Here is a 21,847-nt window from a genome sequence, read left to right on the forward strand (position 1 = left end):
TTCACTAAAAGTCCGTAGAAACAATCTAGGGCGAAAACGAGAAAAGAATCCAACTGTCAAGAGGTACCGACAACAGGTGTGGTCGACACCGACGACAGAAAAAATCTGGCAAGAAAGGTATGTTGGTTCTTACATCCGCTTCCCAGCAGCGGGTAAGGTAGATCACCTGACCTACCTGTCGCGTTTGCCGCGAGTTTTGAATTCTGTCGTGACGTCAGAGACGTAAGCTAAGTATATGTCTGACAGGAAAGTCATGTACAAAATGAAATGTTTACATCCGGGTCAGGAGGGACTTCCAACTTCCAGACTGGTAGTTAACTGCATAACCACCTTGTTTGAAAGTTCAGCAGCCATTTCCAGGCTTTGCATTATGTAATTCCTATTATAAAGAACCGAGGGTTTGTATATTGTGTAGAATAGGAAAAACTATAGTCTGTTTTCTATTCGTGTAAAAAAAACTGTACTAACCCGCCATATTCATTGCGCATTTCTTGATCAATTTTTCTTGCAAACTCCAAATCCTTCTCCTCCCCACGCTCGCCTGCAAAAGAAAAGTAAACCCAATAGGGTACAATTTTGTTTACACCAATTGATAACATAAATGACAGATAAACAACTCACATTATCAAGAAAAGATACTTCATAATTTCAAGATTTCCTCAAGACATTGAATAAATGCTCAGGATCAAAGTGCTGCTCAGACATCCCTTGAATAATAATGTTTTGACTTATGACTTTTTTATAATAAAAATCAAATGTACATTAAAAAATATATGAACATACATTAAAATAATATAAAATTTCCATAATTTGTAGTTTTCTTTATTATATAAACCAGTGCCTTTTATGTAGGAGTATCCTTCAGCGCAAGCTGGAATCGGTCACTTGAACTTGGTAACATGGTAGGTAACTTTTGATACAGAGGTAATTGGGGAATATTCTACTTGTCTGCTGTTACCAGGCACATTTTTCTTTGGAAACAGGGAGTATATGGGGTGGATGATGTAGGATTATGATAAAAGGCTCAAGTTTATCTACACATGAAAATTACTTTAGAGTATTTATTCATAAAGGAATACAAACCATCACCTTTCATGTAGAAGACTCACTCCCAGGTGGGACAAACTGAATTGGAACCAAGAAATGTCACATCCCAGTCATGATAGTAAGCAGGGGAGAGTTGATTCCTGTAATCTCCTATTTGATATGGCATAAGAATGCCAGAGTGATAGGGCCCAAGCTCGAGAGAAAAGTGTCAAAATCTAGCTTGTACAGGAAAATCTCTGGGAACTAAGTGTAACCCCTATTGCATCAGTTAAAAGGTAGCTAAAATTTGGCCCACAAAACTGATTGGTTCAAATTATTCACTGCCATCACACATCTTTCTTGTGAAAAGGAACAGTGAAAAGGGTCACATCGTACAAGGCAAAACTACATATGTACCTCAGTTTGTAATACAAGCATTGGAAATTTTGGCACAAGTGCTCATTGTAGCCTCCTCTTTTGAAAAAATCTGGGTGTCCACAGAAAATTTCCTTTCAATAAGGTCACCACTTTTCAAGATGGCTGCTAATTGTTTCGAATTCTGACACTTTTGAGTAATCACAGTTGAAATAAATACATCAATCCATTATTCAGATAATGTTTTCCTGAGTAGAAGAGTTAATTGAAGATGCAACCAAAGCTCCTACTACTATATTTACCATTGTGATGATGATGGTGTACAAAATGGCCACCATGTAATATTTCACTTGAAACTCTACAACTAAGATGATAGAAACATGAAATCTTTATCTATGCCTGCATTATAAGGCCAGAGAACTGTTCCTAGCATTTCTATTGGGCTATTATCAATATTACATCTTGGGAAAGGGACCCCATAATGCTACAAAAGTATACAAGCCACAAAACTATAATAGTATAACAAAATAGAGCCAAAATGTCTTTTTAAGTCTGAAATGAACACAAGATTTTAAAGATGCATGGTATTACCCTTTAGTTTGACAAATTCTCATTTAATGTATCCGAAGCATCATTTGCAACATTATCAGTTCCACCTCATATTTGCAGCTACACAAAGCTGTGCATGCAAGCCGTAAGCCCTAGCATGTAGCAATTTGCACCTGCTAAGGCAACCAGACTTGCAGCCACATTTTGTAAGCTGTCCACAACTTTTTGCAATGAGGGAGTTGGCTGTCCAGAAGACTTTCCAGTCTTTGCCAATCTATTCCAACCCTAGTCAGCTGGGACTGTGCTTCAGGCTGGCACAGAATTGCCCGACCCCATAGACAGCCTGCCGATATACTGAACATTTGGTGTGTTGAGCCAAAGCTGCTCTGGTTGGAGGGATGGCTTCATATGGTCTCTGCTTTCTTGCAAACATGTTAAGTCTGGTCTCATCCACATTGTCAACACTGCTTTATCTTACCTATCATACACGAAGATCACTTGCCGAGTTGAGAAAAAACTGGAGTGGCCTCTGGAAAAATGTCTCATGTACTTCTAAAGGCAAAGACTGCATCACAACCTGTAAATGCATGTAAGAATGGCATGCTTTGGCTTCTCTGACCAACATGAGCCACAGCTGCTGCAGACCCATGCTTTGCAAAGTTGAGAACACACTCAGGCCAACGACAAGGACATCTGTTGTCATTGGCTTTGACCAAGGTAGACAAGTTTGGTGCACATATCTGAGCTGTCTGCCAGGAAGAGAAACAGCTCTGACTTCTTGTCATTGTGCCTCAAGAAGTTTTGCCCGTTTGAAGGATTGCTGTTCTTTTCTCTCGCCTTGTGTTTTCCCCCATGTCCCCTTTTGGACCTAATGTCTGCTTTCTGACTTGGACCTTGTATCTGCTTTAAGACTTGATGAACTATACAGTCAGATACACTAAAAAAGACAATAGTATATGTTGACTTGTACGCATTCACATAGGCACTAATTCTTGGCAGAAAGTTAAGGGTTGTATAGTCTGCAAAAGGCTTACATCTTTTGGGTGGCAGTGCACGGACCAAGGCCAAACCATCAATGATGATGTCATCTGCCTCTGGCTTTTGGTCTGGAAGCGAGATGTTTCGCAAGTATGGAGGTGAGTTGGGACTTCTGACACCTGTAAATCGTTTCATCTTCACAGAGATACAGGGAACAACTGATTCTCATGGTTAAAGAATTCTTGCAGGTTCCATTCCCTCCTCTGACAGAGAATATAAAATGATTGGAGAAAAGCAGTCATTCTTCTTTCAACTGCTTCTGCTTTGATGGTTCTGTAACAGGCTTATTTTGAGAGAAGTACATATTCATGCTTGTTCTTCCTGATGGGCTCATAGAGTTAATTTGGATTATCAGCCAAGCCTTTCACAAATTCCTTGTACTGGGACTTTCCTTTCTTAAAGTGATTATGAACAAGCTCAGCTGAGCTAGGATGAGCTACACCTTTGGAGCCTATTGCAAAAATTTCGGCACTGTCTTCCTGGAAAGGGTTTCCCATGTCTTGCAGCGCCTGAGATCATTTCTGGTCCCTTTTCAAGAATATCTGCTGGGCATGTGGAGTCTGCTAAGGATGGATGATACAAAACCCTAGCTGTGACTTCATGTCTGCTCCATGTTCAACTATACTAGTGAAATGGAGCAGACTTGGAGGTATGGCATCATTGATACATATCCATCATGTTCAGGATTATGATGTACAGAGGCCAAGGGTAAGTTTGACCTTCATTTTTCTTGTCTTCCTAGCAAACACAACACAACATTTGCTCCAGCTCTTGACTAAGGCTGAGGGCCTACCCTTTTACCACCTTAATCTGATATGCACATTGATGTATGGGATAGAACTAGGTTTGTTCACCCTACATCCAGCCTGATCATTCATCCAGTACCAATCAAGTCTCATGTGATCTGTACACCATCCAGGTCAGTAAGTATATGAACAAGCCATGTAGAGCCCCACTTGCCCTTGGTTTGGCTCTCCCATGCTGGCACCTCCTGTCAATTCAGGCGTGACAGTCTAACCAGATCTACAAACTATTTACGTATATATAGGGGGCTCTTAGCATTTGGACACAACTACTAAACTACACTAAAGCAAAGCTAGGTACTGTACAGCGTAAGTAAAGCAAGATTAGCTGACACTGAACCCCATGCTGAAGTCAACAATGTGCCCTGGTTGTGCACTGACATTCACTCTCTTAAAAATAAAACTATAGATAAAACCATCATCTAAATTATATATAGACTTGTAAACTATTATATTGAACAGGGAGAAATTTTCCATTCCTACTGAATCCTGAGACATTATTATTTATGGTTTTTGGCTGCCATATTGGATGCCATCTTTCTTTATATGTATATATAAAATCTTTAACAGAAACACATTTCACTTTTGCTTGGTTACTCTCCCTAAAATGTGTACTATAGCCAAAGCAAATGCATAAAAACATGACCAGAAGCACATAAGTCCCATGTTAAAACCTTGACTAGCGGCCATCACCAGCAACTTTCAGAAATTTGCCCTCTTATCTACTATAAACGAGACCCAAGTGGCAACAAAGTTAACAAGCATGTCTAAACATGATGCTGCTATTCTAACTTGGCCTAAAGTAGTTTGGAACAAGGCCCAAGGATCAAAACAGATTTTAAAAAGCCTGCATTAGATCTGCTAAGCCCTCAACATAATATCCATCCATATCATATAATGGCAACATGTCACATGTGAACCCTATGTGTGCAAGTATCAAGTGAGAGGCATTGCAACAATTCTCTGCATACTACCATGGCTGAAGTATAAACAAGAGAGGATTCATGATTGATTGATTAATTAGTTCTTACTGGCATCACAACGACAAAGAGGATTCATGAGCAGTCCTTGTGTCATGGAAGAAAAAGTGAAACACTGATTCACAAAAACACTCCAGAACACTTGTTGTATGCACTGGCATTAATTCACCTAACTCCATTTAGGTGAAACAGCGAAGACATGGTCAAGGCAGACAGCAGTTTACAGAGTAGCTTTCCCTGCTCACTACCACAGGAGTATCTCCACAGGAAAGATGACCAAAACAGGAGGCCCAACAGCACTGGCTCCTTAGAGGGAGCAGCAGCAGCAGGAACATCAGCAAAATATAGGTCACTTGGAAAACCAAGGGATGGCAACAGCTGCAAGTACTCCAGTATATCAGGCAACATGAAGACATAAGCAGCTTCATCTGGGGTGAGTTCAGCACTTTCGTATGGATCGGTACTGCTGGTGACATACCTTTACACATATACCCTGCTTGGCTGAGCCAGAGATGAATGAGTAAAAGGCATAGGGAGAGAGGGAAGGAAGTCTAGAAGGAAAGCGCCAAAAAGCATAGAAGTATGAAAGGTGGGGAAATCCTCAAAAAAGACACTTTTTAACATCTTTCAGTTTTCCCCCAGTACTGGTCAAACCTCTCCTACTCAGAAGGAAACAGCCGACATACTCACTGCTAGGTATCAGAGCAACAGGACCTACCCCTGCATGTGCCAAACTGTCACTAAGAAGTACAAAGGGCTTGAAGTGGCCACACACCTCCTCATGTCCTGCACAACTCCATTCACTTTTTGTTTTTCTCCATGTGGGAAAAAGACACCATACATACAAAAAGAAAATATCTTCAACTAAATGTCAACATAAACACCATTTCTTAAAGGTGTCCTGAATGACAGCTGTTATAAACTTACCAATTTCCTTACTTATGTTTAGAAAGCAGCCAGCCTTAGAAATGTTACTAAAAGATTAAATGTCCAGTTTGGCATCACTCAAGCGATGTTTATATTATCAATAATTGGTTATAAAGTATTTTTCTTTCTAGTCCTACTGCCATTCTTACCTGCAGTCCTGTATGCATTTACTTTCACATGAAGAGGAGCTTAGCGGGGCTAAGAACTTTGAGCAATGTACACCTGCAGTGGATCTACAGAAGGTACCAGATAGCTCCTATGGACCACCCTGATATTAGTTTAGAGCAAGATGACACCAGCCAATAAACAGCAAGAGTTCTGACAGCGTAACTACAACCACTTTTCCATTTGGCAATGGCACATACATATAACACCATAGCCTATCACACATCTGTTCTATCTTCATTGGGACATAACCTTCTGCCTATTTATGAAATATAAAATCCTTCATAACCCTCATGTATTGCTATGCTGGTAAAAAAATAAAAAACAGTATCCATATGCTGATATGAAGAACATAGGTCAACTATCAAATCATTTTTGCCCTAAAGAAAAACAATCTATATAAATAAAATTGTAATTGTTCGTTTGTTCAAAATCTTAAATCTCCATAAGTTCTTGACCGATTTCTTTGAAATTTTGACACAACATTGCATTTGAATATGCATGATTTTAGTATGGGGTTTCATCCTACCTTCCCCTCTGAAGGGGGTGGGGGTGAGAAGGGATTCCCTGAAACAGAGCTGGATTTGCCTGTGAAATGGGGCTGGTTATGCCTGTAGACTCAGTTACTTTACAAATTTATCATACATAATTTCTGTAGACATATCACTTACCATTTGAAATAAAATACTATAGGGTTAACATCAATGACACCAGAGAGAGAGAGAGAGAGAGAGAGAGAGAGAGAGAGAGAGATGGTATTACTGAGAAGAAAGAGGGAAAGAGACAGTGATGGTTGGAGAGAGAATGAGTAAGAGAAAGGAGCTTTCTCTTTTCTTTCTTTTCCATTTAACCAGACTGAGCCACAGAAACATGTGGCCGGGTACTGCTAGTGACAAAATACTCTATATACAGAATCATAGTATAATTGCTATTATATACAAATATTCCAAAACAATATTATCTACATTTTTGAAGAGGGACATACTCAATTCAACATAACACGCCATTTACACATAGTACTAGCATTACTAAGGTAAGAATAATGTACAGGTACAAAAGAACTTCACAACTTACTGAAGATGCTGGATGATAACATGGTTATCAAAGAGGTCCTCCAAGCAAACTTTCTCATGAAGCATCCTGCACATGGAACACTCCAATGAACCATCAATTTTCCAAAGTTTCTGCGTACACTCATAGCAGAAGGTATGCAAGCACAAAAGGAGTTTGGGTGCACGACGTACATCGGCCAAGTCATAGTCTTCAAAACAGATGGGACACGAGAATAATTCTCTGTCTTCCCCATCTTCAGGGCAATAAGTTGCCATTGTATCATCAACGTTTCTCCACCTCCAAACACTCGCTATCCTTTTTCAACATCACTATTGACCCTTGCAAAAATATTGAATCACTACACACATAATTCAAGAACACTATGCTTCTACTATTACCACAAGTATGATATTTCAATTTTGTGCATTTCAAATTACTGTTGTGTTAATTCACTGAAACACTTGTTGTTTTCATGGTAATTTTTATCATAAGCCTGAAAAAAATTAATTATAGTTAATTTGGTTTTTTAATGATGTTTCTCACAGACCCATAAAGATTATCCATAGAATTCCTTCTAGTATTGAGAACTTTGTATTTTACAATTGTTCATTGGCTGTGATAAAAAATGTAAGCTGATATCTACACATGTCAAAGACACATAAATATAAAAAGTAGTACAGTGGAACCTCGGTTTTCATACACCTCCTGGTTTTCGTATGATTTGGTTTTCGCAGACTTTTTCCGAGGAAATTTTGTCTCAGGTTTCAGACATTTCCTTGTATTTCATACTTAGAAATGCTCCTTCCGGGGCCTACTCTGTGAATAGGCCCCATACCGAGTGCCAAAACAAAACATCCCGTGTTCTTTCGTGACCCATTCTCCTTTTGTATTCGTTGTTTTTTGTGCTTTTTTATTCAAGTGCAACTGCTAAATAAGCCATCATGGGGCCAAAGAAACTTCCAAGTGCCAGCCTCTCCTCCTTCTTCTCCCCTTCTCTCCATCTTCCATAAGCTAACAAGAGTCCTCCATAAAGGTAAGAGTGATGTTAAATGTTCATTATTCATTTCATTATTCATTTATATTTATTTTTCATTGTTTTCTGCATGTAAAACTGTGTTTATTCCTTATAGAAATGAAATGGAATATGGAATTTAGGTTTGAAGCAAAACACTGGAATTTTATTCCTTATAAAATAAAATGTTTCTTTTAAAAATATTTTTGGGGGTCAGGAACGCATTAATTGTATTTACATTACTCATTATGGGAATGACTGTTTCGGTTTTTGTACGTTTCAGACTTCGTGGAAGGTTCCGGAGTGGATTATGTACAAAAACCGAGGTTCCACTGTACGTCATTACAATAAAATGATATTGTTAGAATACAATAAAGTTTTGTACATACTTACCCGGCAGATATATACTTAGCTTATGTCTCTGACGTCCGACAGAAATTAGAATTTCGCGGCACACGCTGCAGGTAGGTCAGGTGATCTACCCCCCTGCCGCTGGGTGGCAGGAATAGGAACCGTTCCCGTTCTAGAACCAGATTTTCTCTTCCACCTGTCTCCTGAGGGGAGGCTGGGTGGGCCATTCATCGTATATATCTGCCGGGTAAGTATATACAAAACTTTATTGTATTCTAACAATATCATTTTTGTACATGCAACTTCCCCGGCAGATATATACTTAGCTGATTGACACCCTTGGTGGTGGGTAAGAGACAACTATTTACTGAATAGACAGGTAAACAACATACGTTGTAGGTAATAAATAAATAAAACCTTGGTTCCTACTTGTTCAGGCGGAAGATTCCATGGCTAATGCCTAGGAATCTGCTTCGCCTCAAGAGCCTCAGCGAGGATGTGACCTATGGCTAAGAGTTCTTGTGGGTCTGTCGATGGGGTCTTATCCATTTACTCGACAGAGCCTCTTACATGACAATATGCCACCTATGCCTAGTGGCATAATTAAGGAGCACAACACCGATCCCGATCACCTGATCCTATAACACTAGGGTTAGTGCTTAAGTTGAAAGAGTTATCCCCAAACTCCTTTCAAAACAACCCAAAGAAAAAACACGACGTTAACTAAAATTTAACTCACTAGTTAAGGATCAGTATCGGCTCCCTATCCTAGCAATGTATCCGCAGACCCGTATCAACCAAGAGAGAAGGATCTCTCGTAGGTTATCTTTGACATCCTTCGGATATGGGAAGTCAACACAGAGATTGCATCTCCCGTATGTGACAGCTAATATGTCCTTATGACATATTGTTAAGGAAAGAACAAGAATACAGAAAAGCTCGCACTTCATGCGCTTTTTAATTCTCAGCTGTTTGAGGAATCATCAATGCACTTGTCAAGTGCTTAGGAGATCACATTGTCTCAAAAGAAGCCAGGGCATTCTTTGATATAGATCTTTCTTTGGGTGAAGTCTGGAGCCTGGCTAGCGCCTCGCGCCTGGCTGGAGCCTTGCGCCTGAATGGCGCCTAGAGCCTGGCTGGAGCCTCGCGCCTGGCTGGCGCCTGATTGGCTCCTCCCTCCTGGCTAGCGCCTCGCCGCCTGGCTGGAGCCTTGCGTCTGGCTGGCGCCTTGCGCCTGGAGCTTGGCAGAAGACTTCATGATTACTGTCTATGAGTCTGCATGCCTCAAGAGTTTCAGCGAGGTAGGGACCTATGACTGACAAACCCTTCTGGATCATGTCAATGGGGGCTAGCCCACTTACACGACAGAGCCTTCTCGGATCGTGCCAATGGGGGCTGACCCACTTACATGGCAGAGCCTTACCTGTACATATCAATGGGGACTAGCCCCCTCTTACATGACAGAGCTTTAGGTTTCTCTTTACTGGAAGGAGCCTTGCGCCTGGATGGATCCTCAATCCTGATGGAGCCTAGCCTTGAAGGAGCCTGGCACCTGGATGGCGCCTGGCTGGCTTCTAGAGCCTGGCTGGCTTCTAGAGCCTGGCTGGCTCCTAGAGCCTGGCTGGCTCCTAGAGGCCTGGCTGGCTCCTAGAGCCTGGCTGGCGCCTCGCGCCTGGCTTGGCTCCTCCACACTTGGCTGGAGCTTCGAGCTTGGAAGAGTCTCTAGGCTGTCTGGGGATGTCCACATCGGACACTCTTATATCTGTCCGATTTGTTCGCCTCTGGCGCATTTGCGCCAGGTTGGAGGCCCGCGTCCTTCTCAGTATTCCGGCCATGACAGAGTTCCTTGGAACTGTCCGCCTCTGGCGTTTTTCGCCTGTATTGGCATTTGGCGCTTGGCTGGCGCTACATTGTCCGAGAGTCCTGAACAACCACATAGTTTATCAGGAGACTGGAGAAGGGTGGAAGAAATTCTTCCCCTTTGAGCTTTTGGGCCCCTGGCAAGGGGAGGTGATTTTAGTCAGCTACACCCAGTAGACGACAGGATATCTAACAATACGAGAGAGAAGAGTCTTCCTCCGAGGAGGATCCTTCGTGAACACTTCTTTTGCTAACGAGATCTCTTCTTACATGTTGATGAGGTTCCTCGTTGCAGAATCTTCCCTATCCTTGCCCGAAGGAAGGGAAGGAGTCTGGAAGTCGAAGGAGACTCTGAGCTGAAATTGGGCGGAACCCTGATTTCTAGCTCTTATTGTATTCTTCTGAATACCTTCTGGGAAGCATTTTGAGCACTCATCGCACCCCGAACACTCTGTAAGGCAAAACGTTTAAACCATCTCTTCTTCTGTAGATGAAAATGTAAGTACCCTGCCTGGGCAACTAACTTCTATCTGAAAGCGTTGCGTCAGGAATAGAGGGATTTAGTTCTTTTGCCAGACATACTATGCTGGCAAGAACCCATTGCCGAGTCTCCATTGAATCTGATGCGAGATTCCAATGCACAAAAAATTCGCTTGTCTTCTGGTCGTTTAGGGCTAAGAGAAACAAAGAATTCCTTCATAAACTTCCTCAAAGAAGTTTGATGAGGAGCAGTTCCATTTTGTCGGAACACGGAATCTGTGGCCACACACACACACACACACACACACACACACAAAAAAAAAAAAAAAAAAAAAAAAAAAAAAAAAAAAAAAATCCATTCGAAGTACATGATATCCTACTCTTGTGTATTGCGGTATCGTATAGATCCCGAAGATCTTAATCCTCTGTTATCTCTAATTCCCCTTGTAGAGACAGAGTATAGCCTTTTACTGCGTTCTTTGATAGCAGATATATACATAGGTGATTCTTCCCTCTGAAAGAGAAGAAAAAACCTCGCTATGGTGGTTCACAGAGTATCGGAAGAGGACAGTTTCCTCATTCCATCTAGCACGATCTGCAGCAATTCTATGTCTTAGCCATGACTATTGTCATTTACCTTGAAAAATCCTCCTCATTCATGTCCACTTCTGGTCAGTCTGCACGTGGAAAGACTCAGAGTGGAGAGGTTTTTCAGGTCTATTTATAATAGATTCTGATAGAATATCCAGATACTCTTGGAAAAGCCTTACGAAACATGCTGTGAGAAGAACGTTGGACTTCTGTGAATCCAACCTCTCTAAGGCCAAAATGAGGCATTCATCCTCTCTTCCTTTGACGCCCATTTTATCTTAATATCTGTTAAGAATTTATAAACTAGGGGAAAAAAGACTAAAGTTTATTCCCCACTTCTTTAAATTAAAGATGTCGTATATTGCTAACCTCTCTTGGTTCGAGGAAAGGAAGCAGTCTATAGGAAGCCTGTTCGTCTTCTACCTTGCGAAGAGATCTATGAAGACTTTCCGCAGGTTCTCAAGACTCTTTTCAATAAATGTTAGACATACGTTAACAGTTATTATCTTCGATCGAGAAGGTTTCTCACGGACATGCAAAATCTTGCATCGAACCTTTAAGGATCGTTACGTTCCGTGTCTGTTTCCCAAATAGGTTCTCTTTTGTTAACACGAACAGGGGCGAAAAAGAGATTCTCGATGCTCTTTGCGATATGAGAGAGTCGTGGAATTGGCCTAAGTGATTTAAAAAAATATCATTTCATCATTCCTTGTAAGCGACCCTTTCCGATTAAATGGGTAACAAAATCATTTTGAACGAATCTTGCCGTTACCGAGCCTCCGAGAGGCTACTGGTTTGTTTTGTTTGTTTGTATGGTGTTTTTACGTGACTTCCGCCACCACGTCGAGAGTGAACTTCTATCACCAGAAATCCACCTCTCTCACTCCTCAATGGAATGGCCGAGAATCGAACCCGCGACCACCGAGGTGAGAAGCAAACACCAAACCAACCACTACTGGACTCTTAGGTTAATAACTCGCTAAAAACGAGAGAAAATATCTTGGATGGTACTTCTGGCGCATTGCGCCAGGCTGGCGCTTCTGGGCGCAATTGTTTGCGCCAGGCTGGCGCTTCCGCTTCCTTCTAGTTCTTTTAAGGTTATGTGCCAGAACATCTGTGCCCTTATGGTACCCGACATCCTTCACGTGTTAATTCCGTTCTTAGTAGGAAAAAAACTTTTATATACGTAGTATAGTCCATTCAGGGAAAACAACTTCTGCCACTAAGAGAATGTTTCCCATCCGACTCACCCATCTTCTCTTGAGCAATATCCGATTCTAAAAAGGTTGTGTGCGTTTCTCGAAAGGATGAGAGAATTATATTATTTCGTGCTCTGCCGTATTAGACTACTTTATAATACTGTCACATTGTGGTAAACAGCATTAATCTAGGAAACCTTTGTAAGGATACTAGGAATTCTCGTAGTTAACCTCGGTATGCGCATAAGACTTGACCATACCGTAGTCTTAAAGTGAATTCTCTTCTACTACATTCATCTTCTCACTAAGCATGTACTCAATAAGCAATGCTTTCGTAAGCATGAGAGCATCATATAATATAGAGTTCCGCTGCGTTAGAATCCTTTATAATGTTACCTACGGTAAACAGCATTGAAAGGTTGTAATATCTTTCTTATTGAAAGCTTCTTAGCAAAAGGCAGACAATATTTTATTATGTTTGCTTAACTATCCCTCAATCGAGGCTAAAACCGCGATTGTAGGGGAGAGACACGGTTTAGTTATTCCATCCCGCAGGAGAGAGACATGTAACCAACCACTCATGACCGACACCTACATGTTACTGCGTTGGTCTCTAAGGCGCGATAGCAGTCTCCGTTAGCCGTCTGGCCTTACTCTTCCAGAGTTGCCAGCTACTCCATTAAATAAAGGAATCTTATAAAATTATTATCGAACTTCAGGAAGTTCTTATTAATGCATATTTAAGCGAAACAAGACTTCGATCAAATCTAGAAGCTAAGTAGGTGTTGTCTTAACAATCCCTTTAAGCGTAGTCCTTCATAGGAAATTCCTGGAAGGATACTGATAATTGAGTTGCTCTACAAAGAAGTAACTACGGTATGTGTGATTTGCCGTATCGTATTCTCATACAGCAGATACTCTACTACCTTCTTTCCCTCCGCCGAGGCAGATAAAGGAAAAATTTTTACTGTCTTCGTTCTTTTCGTTAATAGAATGATAGAAAGAGTATATATCTCCTTAAGGAAGGAAGTTAATCCAGGAACTCTTAAATCTTCGTGATTTCCTTTATAAATCGCGGAAGAGACAGAATTCCTGTTCGTCTGTAGGGTTTACGGAAGGAAGTAGATATTTCCTATCCGCCATCATACCCAAACGTCGATGAGATTCTTATAAGAAAAAAAAAACTCCCAAAGTGCTTGCCTCTTCATAACGAGGGAAGAGCATGAATGAAGGAGTGTGTCCGCATTACTCAAAGAGGAGCCTCGCGACTGACCTCTCTCATCTTAAGAAGATTTGGAATATTTCTGGCGCCTGGCTCCTTGCGCCTAGCGCCTGGATAGTTCCGCGCGCCTGGAATGTTCCGCACGCTAGAAAGGAGACTCGCTCCTGGAACGTTCGCTTGTGTGGAAGGTCCGTGCGCCCTGATAGTTTCCGAGAGCCTACTAGACCCCTTCTAGAAAGAGCCTCTTGCCCGGAAACGTTCAATGGAAGATCGTTCTGATTGCCACTGTACTATAAGGCTCCTTGCTCTAGCCGTCTGTTTTTCTGTTGCAATTTGCGCCAGGCTGGCGCTTCGTCTCTTTGAAGGCGCCTTGCCGCCAAGAAAAATTTTCTAGAACGCGGCTCGCGCTCAGTTGCTAGAACGCGGCTCGCGTTTTGGTTGTAGGAACGCGGCTCGCGCTAGTCTGTTTTCTGGAACGCGGCTCGCTGCTGGCTGTTGGAACGTGGCTCACGCTAGCTTGCTGGAACGCGGCTTCCTAAGTTCCTGGCTGGCTCTTGCTCAGTGTTCTCTTAGTTTTCAGAGAACGCGCTAGATCATCAAACATATACATTCTTCGTCTTTCCGGATGTAAGATGAAGAGACGCACTTTTTTAAGGATGCCTTTTCAATGGCTATCCTTGGCAGTCTGGGACGCTCTACAGAACCTGCCGAGGGGACGCCTGACCAGTGGGGATTCTCTGAAACCCCTTACGGCTTTCGACATTCCTTCTCCCCTGGGCTTGGGAGCTTGAAAGAGGTCTAGGCCTGGGAGCGAGACAGAGCCGATCAGACGGCACCTCCACTGCAATGGGGGGAACACTAGTAATCACTTCTTACCTTTCAATAGCTCGCATTTTGAGCCACAATCCTTGTCTTCAAATTGCAATTATGAATTTGAAGTTTCTGCGAAGTAAAGGAAGGTTAGATTGATGGGATGCAACACTACTAGTACTGTTAATACTCTAATTGCTCGTTAGTACGAGTTTCTAAAAAACTTTTAAAAGAAACATATCTAGTTACATGCTTTACTGACTCCCTAAAGTAGGAAGTCAGTATATTTCCTCAATCAATTCTAACACTTATTACACATATTATGAATAAATATTAATATTTCCCTTTCTTGCAAACTATGTGAGTGTCTACCGAAAATTTCGGTAGTTACACGTCATATATTCTTCGAAATTTTCGAAGCCAAATTCATTAAAAAGTTAATAAAAGCGTATGCCGAACCAAAGACCCAGTACTTCCCTGCAAAAGACAGCCCAGAAGATCGATGGCGATGACGAAAATCAAGTCAGGACCGGTAGCAACAACATATGTTGACACTACCGCGACAGAGAAAATCTGGTTCTAGAACGGGAACGGTTCCTATTCCTGCCACCCAGCGGCAGGGGGGTAGATCACCTGACCTACCTGCAGCGTGTGCCGCCGGAAAGTCGTAAATTTCTGAATTCCTGTCGGTAAACGTCAGAGACATAAGCTAAGTATATATCTGCGGGGAAGTTGCATGTACAAAACAATTAAATTATCAGCAACCTCAAAGACCACCAGAAAGATGGAGTCATGTCAATAATGACTTAATTCTTATTTATACCTTTAAAAATAAACACCACCAATGAATTTCCACTCTCGTGGGAAAAAATTTTTAAATCTGTGAAAAGCAATTACATTCTTCTCAATCAAGAACTGCCTATCACTGTTTTACATCCCCACTGCAAAGGCCAATCTCTTGAGCAGTAACATGAGATGATTGAGATGAAGAGAATAGGCATAACGTTGATTAGTATACCATGGAAGGTATATGACATGATTTTGATTAATAAGGGGAAAAGGTAGTAGACTACTCTACTAATCAACATGTTTTTCTGAAATATTATAAAATAATTAAATTACCAATTAGTGTCACAAAGGAATATGTTACATATATTATAATTCCGCTTTGTCCAAAAGGTTCATAGTTTTCTCAGTCACTAAACCACCAACAATTTAATTAATCATAAGTATAAAAAGGAATACTACATTACAAATAATTTAACTTTGTTCTAAAGGCTAAAAGTGTCTTATCAGTACTTAATGAAGAAAGAAAATACAATGGATAAAAAAAAGTGTAAGATTTCACCTTGGTTCACCAAAAGCCATATTACTTCCAACAATTTGCTTGTTATAATTTAATGTCCTAATGCGCAATGACCTTATGCGAAACTTGACAGTTCAAACTTAATTCTCATAGTAACAATATACAACACTGAATAGTCAAAGCAAGAGCCAATAGTTGTACATATTCTCAAAGTTTTGGTATGAAATGAATTAGTTATTGAAGGTGACTCATTTAACATATATTTCTGTGATGTGAATTATGGTTTATGATGGTAATTATCTATTTTCTGATGAGTATGCCATTTCCCAGTTGGTACAAAATTTTAGCACGACTTCTTTCAATAGTGGTCAGACATTTTTTTTTTTTTAGACACATGAGTGTTATAGTAGTATTCATATGCTATTACAGTTACTGTAACCTGTCACAGGGTAAAATAGCTATGACCTGTCACACATGTTGGTGAGGTAGCTTTGCCTGTTTTCAAAAGGCAAATCAAGCAAAAGAAAAATCTATTAGACAAAGACTACTCTATACTAAAATTAACTTGAAAAATAAGACAATCATAAACCCTTCCCAGCTAGAATACACTATTTTGTGCCACTGATATCAGGAAGCCAGCCTAAATTATAATTAGCTTGGTGTATTTAATTACCTAAACTAACTAGGTTGATCCCATGGCATGGTCAGTGCCTAAGTTTTGGTGGCCAGGTCTGGTCTGGCCTAGGAGTATGGTAATTTGGCATATCTAGCCAGGGCCCAAATTTTGGCTATTAAGGCTTGGCCTGGCCTCGTTGGTTGACAACTTAGCTTACCAAAGCCAAGTTGTTTTGGCAAATAAAACTAACCTAGCCTCAGCTTACATAATGGCAATTACTACAATGCTGAAATAACAATATAAGCTTTAAAAGTTGCCTAATGTACAGATTTTGTAGTCTCTTGATAACTTACATGAAACATAACCTATCTCAGTTCCTAAACTAGTTAGGTAAGTATTGTGAACTAGCAAAAGGGTACTCATTACCATTACACAAAATGCAATAAGCATGTATTTTTCTCATTTTTATCCAGTACTTTCGCATTCCCAACGGGTCCCCCTTACCATAGGATAGTTCAAAGGTAAATTATAAGATAATTACATCCAGCACACAAAAACTACCTAATGTTAGGTAAATTGTTAATAAGCAACAAAAATGCTATAGGAAACTGCAATACCCAAAGAAATATCTGCCGTATCGCGATTACTTAGATTAAACTAGTATAGGCTATCTCCTGACCATCTTATCTTATTCCACGTCTTTCACCACTTTTGTCCTTGTCCTTCCCTTACCAAACATGGAGGAGCCCCAGACAAAAACACGGGGTTTCACGGGATCTGCTTGGTCAACACCATTGACAACTGATCTGTCATGTTGAAGAAGTGTCAAAATGCATGAGAAATCTAAGACAAGACTACGACAGGGCCGAGTCGTAACCTTAATAACCTCAGCAACACTAAACTATCCCTAATCTTAGGTTGTGATACCTAGTACCTATACTAACTTCTTACATTGCTACTACCCTATTTCTAATTTACAAAATGCATTTACCAGGTATACCTAGTTGGCTGGCTGTGCCTAGTCTAGCCTAGGCTCGAACTAGAGGCAATAGCTAACATAGATAAGGTCTATCCTGACCTTGGTTAAACAGTCTCAGGAGACTCCCAAAGAAACCTGTCCTACTGCATGATTACCTAGTGCGACAAATCAGTATACTTAATGCAGGTCATTACTTTCCCAAAGGGTAAGTGACATGGCCCACAGCCTATATGACAGAGATCTGTCCAAGAAGTGTCTTCCTGTCTGACTGTAAGGCAGCCTGAATTCTGTTATCTTAATCCTCAATACAAGAAAAAATAAAAATGTAAGACAGGCCACGGGCTACCTACACCAGTTCCTTAACTTAGGCAACATTCCAATGGACAACAGCGGATGTCGACATACATAATACTATGACAAAGACGCACAACCATTGCGGGAGTATGATCACCATTCCACAAGCGAGTATTAATCTTGCACTGATGGTATATCGGGCAGAGTAATTAATGTACACAAAGCACAACAGCAGCAGCAACTAGTCCCGTCAGGCTCCAATACTCACGATGTGTTCGTTTTCACATGAGGAAATAAACCACATTTATTTTTAAACAGATTTTGGCAAATATCCTGTTATATGCTCCTTCTTCGTACTATAAATATTATTCTTCGTAAATCTACTTAATTTTTCTTCGAATTTTGTCTCCATTTTCGACGTTCTTTGTTTCCACTTGAAAACCGGGTAATCGGACGAGTCAAGTTGATTCAAACAACAACCGTAAGTTGCCATACAAGGAATATTACAGTTATTTACTATTTCAATCGCAAATTATTACTAGTATAATGTAATTTTGTATATTACGAGAGATAAGATCATAGTTTTTCAGAATAGAGGCAACGAAACGAAATGTTGTGAAGCTGAGATGTCAGTAAAGGAATCTGGCTTTGCAGGCTAACTTTAGTATTTCTGAAAAGATCTTGCCAACCATCAAGTTATTTGTCGTAGCACGAATTATGATGCACCGACCTTCAATCATAAGTTAAATAAAGAAGTGAACAGATACGCGAGCAATTCATGAATATATAGCATCACCACTTCGCATAAGTCTGCATTGCAACGGGAATGTTTTCAAAGTAATATCTTTAGTTGCTACTTGCTATTTTAACCTGTTTCTTTTGAGACACGTGGTCATCCACTTTACAAAGGACACCTGACTCATGAGTAATGTTCAAGAGCATTTGCGGGTTAGAAACATTTGTCTGATGCACTAACGGGTAAAGATAAACTCTCATGGGATAAACTGGCACCAAACTCTCAAAAGTAGGCAAATCAAATTGTTGAAAACATTGAAAGTTTATATGATACGAGTCGTTACAATCAAGTCTGTTTGTATGTTTAATTCAAGGTCTTCGAAGCAAAATATAAACAGATCGACCTGTGAACGGTCTATTTATTTTTTTGTTTTTGTTCTCAAAGCACACGGACGACTTCTTTCGCGCAATAACATTTCAATAATGAATATTCAATGATACCTCAATTAATATGGAAATAGGGAGCACCTGATGTATATGAACGCAACACTAAATCGAAAGTTAAACCACAAAGTAACAGAGTTTTTCCTTATGAAATGAGGGGGAAAGTAAAAAAATTAAAACAAACCACCAAAAGAAAAAAAAAAAAAAAAACAAAAAAAAATAAAAAAAACAAAAAGAATAAATTTTAAAAAATTAAAAAAAAAAAACCAAAAAAAAATTAAAAAAAAAAAAAAAAACAAATAACAAAAGAAAAAAAAAAACCCAAAAAAAAACAAAAAAAACAAAATGGAAAAAAATTTATTTGAATCATGCATGTAAAGAACAAGACCGTCCTAAAAAATTGCATACATATCTTGACTTTAATAACAATGATAATAATAATACATACGTGTCAGTACTAATAACGATAAAAACGCAGATGATTTATGTGCTGACAGTACCGAGTAATGCAATAACGGTACAAAACTTCATTGACGTTATATAGCCTTAACTTGTGTACAACTATAATCTGTAACAAGTGTCACTCCGAAGAGTGACATCAATCGGCGCACATCTGGTACCGAGGAAGTGGTTTCATAAGATCGAGAACAATGGCAGAAGCAATATTTATTTACATAATAAGCAGAGATGACCCATAGAGGGGCAAGTGACTAGAAACAGGAAGTGAAAACTTTAGTCACTGATTAAAGGCGATCTGAAACAACATTGATATCTTTATTATTTGGACGTTGACTTTAGAAAACTTCGACCGGTTGAAGGATGCACTTTTAGGTTATGAAAGTACTGAAGTACCTCCTCCAATAAATCAATAAGAAAAAAAAAAAATGTGGAGGGCGGCGGCCTCCTGACTCGAAAGATAAAAAAAAAAAAAAAAACTGAGTGCATTACTATAGATTCATTTGTCACTATACCTAGATCTAATTCTAGATTACTGAGTTCTGGAGATGTTCGATTTATTTATCATGAAAATTACAAGAGTACAACTAACATGTCTGCCAACAGATATATAAATTTAGGATATTTTTCGTAAAATTTAATACCCATAATAATTAGTCTGCAGGTAATAGATCTGTTCTTGTCGTTCTTAAATGTTCTTTTATTCTTCGTATAGAATAAAAGTAAGACCTGATTCTAGTATAACCTTTAGCGAGGATTCCAGATATGTGTCTATTTTCTTTCTACAATAAAAAATAAGAAATCATTATTGTATCATTACTGTACACTCGCTGAATAAAATCATGACTGTAGGAAAAGTCTTTACTCATAAGTGTCAGCTAGTAAATTTTACGACACTTCAGTCCGAATAAGAATTAAAGCAAATGTCTTTCTCGATAAGAGAAATCAAACGTCCGTTTAAAAAATTCAGAAAGCAAATTGTTTGTTAAAATTAACGGCTGAGAAAATAATCACAGTAGTCCCTGTCTCAACAACATCGTTCTAATGAAAATCATGTCACAGGTTGTGATATATACTTGATAATGCTCTGACTAGGTTAAGAAAAATAAATATGCCCTTTCCTGACATATTAGGGACTTGAAGTGTCAGATATAACTTCTCAGCCTACACACATAACACACATACTCAATTACAAATCTAATTGCAGCCAAGACTCTTAATTGGTTAAAGAGCGTGGCTTCCTTGGAACTATAAACACGGAATTGACATGCGCGAAATCGCCGTGTGCAGCATGCCGTCATTGCAGAGGGTGGAGAGAGTTTTGTATCACAATGCCCACCTCGCCATATTGGAGTGTAATAATCTCTTAATTTTCCGTGACAATATCTTGTCATCTATGACATTTGTTGCTATTTGAAAAGTATATGTTAAAGTAAACGCTTATATTCAATCTAGTAATTTCTGTTTACATGGTGGTACATTTAATAAAGACCTAAAATTATTAGTATTAATAAGACAGACATTAACAAGTGATGTGTAAAAATAAATTATTTACATCAACAAGTGTGTTCCTTTTCGTAATAATGACTAATATAAGTAAGCAATAACCATAAGTCAACATAATAAAAATTTAAGTCCATTGTGTCATGGTGATATAATTAATCTCTCGGTGACACACACTGGATACCAAGGTGATAAGACCTGGGTAGTGCATAAAATGCAAAGTAGAGTAGAAAGACTTTGAGACTTAGAAGGATATTAAATAATAAGGGGTTCAACAGGCTTTAGTGGTGAAATTTATTACACAACCCCATGGCAAAGACATGAAATCACTGTCTCAGCATATGGCATTCATGATTAGTTCTATTGTACGAGACATATATGAGTTTCATTGGGTTCATTGCAAAGTGCTTTTCAAGAGCTTTTAACCGATGATAGATTTATTAAAATTTATATTTGAAAATTTGGAACAGTAGAGTAAAAAAGCGAACCCCGGTAAAATGCATATCTGGATATCTTTACTTAAAACACTCAGCGCCGTATTTTCTACACGCTTAATTATATGCATTTAGAAGGGATTTTCAAGAGCTTTCCAACGATTCTATATTTATTAAAGTCAGTGGAAAATTAACGACGACAGAGTGAAAAAAGCGTCTGCAAGACTTTGCTTTAATAGCTTAATTCAGCGCCTTCTCCACCCTTTCCAATGGCGCCGTGCAGTGACAATCAGCTTAAATACATTTATACACGCATGTCCCTTCCATGTTTATAGTTCAATGGTTTCATCCTTCACCTCACCTGGCATAACATAACTGCTATCCTCTCGTCAGACATGTAATCCTCCCTTATTACAGTGCAATTCACTCAATTACTTTGGTCGAGGGATAAGGAACCTACTTAAAAAAGCAGGCACGACAGTAGGTGCAGAAGGGGGCCCAGATGAGAAACCCAAATCTTCCCTGAAAAAGCTGCAGTGCAGTGGTCCGATTGCTAATCCGTTCTGCGTTTTCCTGCTGTTGAGGTCGTTGGTGTCACCTAACTGATAACTGCAATTGTCTTCCTCCGTGAGCGGTGGA

At 39.7% G+C, this 21,847-nt stretch overlaps 2 protein-coding genes across 2 annotated transcripts in view; both read right to left on the reverse strand.

Annotated features, from left to right (window-relative positions):
• LOC135207133 (X-ray repair cross-complementing protein 6-like) overlaps nt 1-354 on the reverse strand; it is a 15,408-nt gene extending 15,054 nt beyond the window's left edge. Inside the window, exon 1 of the mRNA XM_064238725.1 lies at nt 301-354. Within this exon, the coding sequence (XP_064094795.1) occupies nt 301-354 (54 nt within the window). The remainder of the gene's footprint in view (nt 1-300) is intronic.
• LOC135207404 (glutamic acid-rich protein-like) overlaps nt 1-3,123 on the reverse strand; it is a 132,693-nt gene extending 129,570 nt beyond the window's left edge. Inside the window, exons 1-2 of the mRNA XM_064239132.1 lie at nt 2,985-3,123; nt 469-541 (exon numbers count right to left, since the gene is read on the reverse strand). Coding sequence (XP_064095202.1) covers nt 469-541; nt 2,985-3,123 — 212 coding nt within the window. The remainder of the gene's footprint in view (nt 1-468; nt 542-2,984) is intronic.
• Nucleotides 3,124-21,847: the final 18,724 nt, after the last annotated feature.

The sequence above is a fragment of the Macrobrachium nipponense genome, chromosome 32, assembly GCF_015104395.2.
Source record: "Macrobrachium nipponense isolate FS-2020 chromosome 32, ASM1510439v2, whole genome shotgun sequence".
NCBI classification, from domain to species: Eukaryota; Metazoa; Arthropoda; class Malacostraca; order Decapoda; family Palaemonidae; genus Macrobrachium; species Macrobrachium nipponense.